Source organism: Mandrillus leucophaeus, unplaced genomic scaffold (genome assembly GCF_000951045.1).
Source record: "Mandrillus leucophaeus isolate KB7577 unplaced genomic scaffold, Mleu.le_1.0 Scaffold26, whole genome shotgun sequence".
In the NCBI taxonomy this organism is placed as follows: domain Eukaryota; kingdom Metazoa; phylum Chordata; class Mammalia; order Primates; family Cercopithecidae; genus Mandrillus; species Mandrillus leucophaeus.
Window position 1 is genome coordinate 1541570 of NW_012102698.1, and position 1840 is coordinate 1543409.

General features: G+C 51.4%; 1 protein-coding gene across 1 annotated transcript in view; it reads left to right on the top strand.

The window, feature by feature from the left end:
• The first annotated feature begins 29 nt into the window (after window positions 1–29).
• The window catches only part of PNPLA3 (patatin-like phospholipase domain containing 3), a 21680-nt gene continuing 19869 nt past the window's right edge, over window positions 30–1840 (top strand). The window contains exons 1-2 of the mRNA XM_011984065.1: window positions 30–120; window positions 1401–1672. Coding sequence (XP_011839455.1) covers window positions 30–120; window positions 1401–1672 — 363 coding nt within the window. The remainder of the gene's footprint in view (window positions 121–1400; window positions 1673–1840) is intronic.

A 1840-nucleotide genomic window follows, 5' to 3' on the forward strand; every position in this document is an offset into this window, starting at 1 on the left:
AGCCCCGTTTTATTTGGGCTTCCTTAACAATGGACTCTTTGCCCTGCCTGCCACAGCCAGCAGGGAGTGACTGTTCAGTGGTGAGCAAGCCCGTGCTGGTAGAGGAAGCCCTGCCATTGGGTAGGAGCAGTGAGCAGCCCCTGGGCTGACTGGGAGGTGGGGATTAGGGATTAGACAGTCCTGGCTGTCTGCCTTCCCCTAAGCCATGGGGAGAGGAGCAAAGGGCAGAAAGTGTGGCCTCCAGGAGAATTAGACTGGCCACATGACCATTTGCACACCCTGAGGTTTAGCAACAATAAAAGTCAGCTTTTGTATCCCAAGGTGGCCTGTGGACACCCACATGAACAAATGTTTACACTGGGACAGAATTCAAATGCAGTGATCCCAGGAGCCTAAAATACACTCACTCTGGTATAGAAAGGATTCCTTACTGGGCAGAGGACAGGTGCAGCCTGGGGCTTTCCCTGGCAGGACACAGGGAGGCTCAGGAACCACCAAGTCCCTGGAAGGTGGATCTGGAGATGTTGGCAGGAGCCACTCCCTGTGTTCCAGGGTTCCAGGTTCCCACTTTAACCCTGTCTCACAGGAGGCTGTGCACTTGGGGACTGCTGAGCATGTCCCAGAGGCTGCATCCTGGACACAGCTCCTCAGTGCACCTGAGCTGAGGCTAACTTGGCAGAAGGGACAGGCAGAACCTGCCCAGCCACGTGCAATTCCACCGCTCTGGCCATGCTTGGAGAATCGGCTCAGGGAAGGAGAGCTGTGAATCAAGATCAGATTTGGGTCGGGACAGGCTGGAGCATGCCTGTCCCTGTGCTTCCCAAGATTTATGGCTGGCCAGGGATCGGGCTGGGAGGGGTGGTCTTGCATGCCAGGAGAGTGGCCAGTAAGTGAGGTGACATCTCCTGCACCTGACAGCATTAAGGCCATCTACGCCAAAGCTCTGATGCTGATATGTTCCTGGCCTCTGACTTTGTGGGGCATTGAGGTGAGGCCTGCTCACCTGGGCTTCTGGAAGTGAGAGATTCATTCCTGTGGCTGAGGCCTACAGCAGCACTGTCTGGTAGGAATATACTGGAAGCCATGATGTCATTGTGCATTTCCTAGAGGCCATGTTGAATAAAGTAAAAGATACAGGTAGAATTAATTTCGCTGAGCCCAATATATGAAAAATAATATCATTTTCACATCTGTTCAATATAAAAATGTACTAATGAGATACTTCATACTAAGCCGCTGAAATCCAGTTTGTATCTTACACATCTCAGTTCGGATGAGCCACATTTCAAGGGCGTGATAGCCACATGTGGCTACCATAGTAGACAGTACTGGTCTAGACAAAGGTTGGTGGCATCCTTGCTGTCTGGTTTCTGGCCTTGCCAAAAGTGTTGCCATCTCAGTGTGGTACGTTCTCTTATGTATTTGTCTCCTGTCCCCAGAGCAGACTCTGCAGGTCCTCTCAGATCTTGTCCGGAAGGCCAGGAGTCGGAACATTGGTATCTTCCATCCATCCTTCAACATAGGCAAGTTCCTCCGACAGGGTCTCTACAAATACCTCCCGGCCAATGTCCACCAGCTCATCTCTGGCAAAATATGCGTCTCACTCACCAGAGTGTCTGATGGGGAAAACGTTCTGGTGTCTGACTTTCAGTCCAAAGACGAAGTTGTGGATGTAAGCAGTTTGCTTATCTGGATGTTATAGCAAGTGAGAAAAGCTGTTTTCAGATGGGTGCGGTGGCTCATGCCTGTCATCCCAGCGCTTTGGGAGGCCGAAGCGGGTGGGTTGCTTGAGCCCAGCAGTTCGAGACCAACATGATGAAACCCAATCTCTACAAAAAAT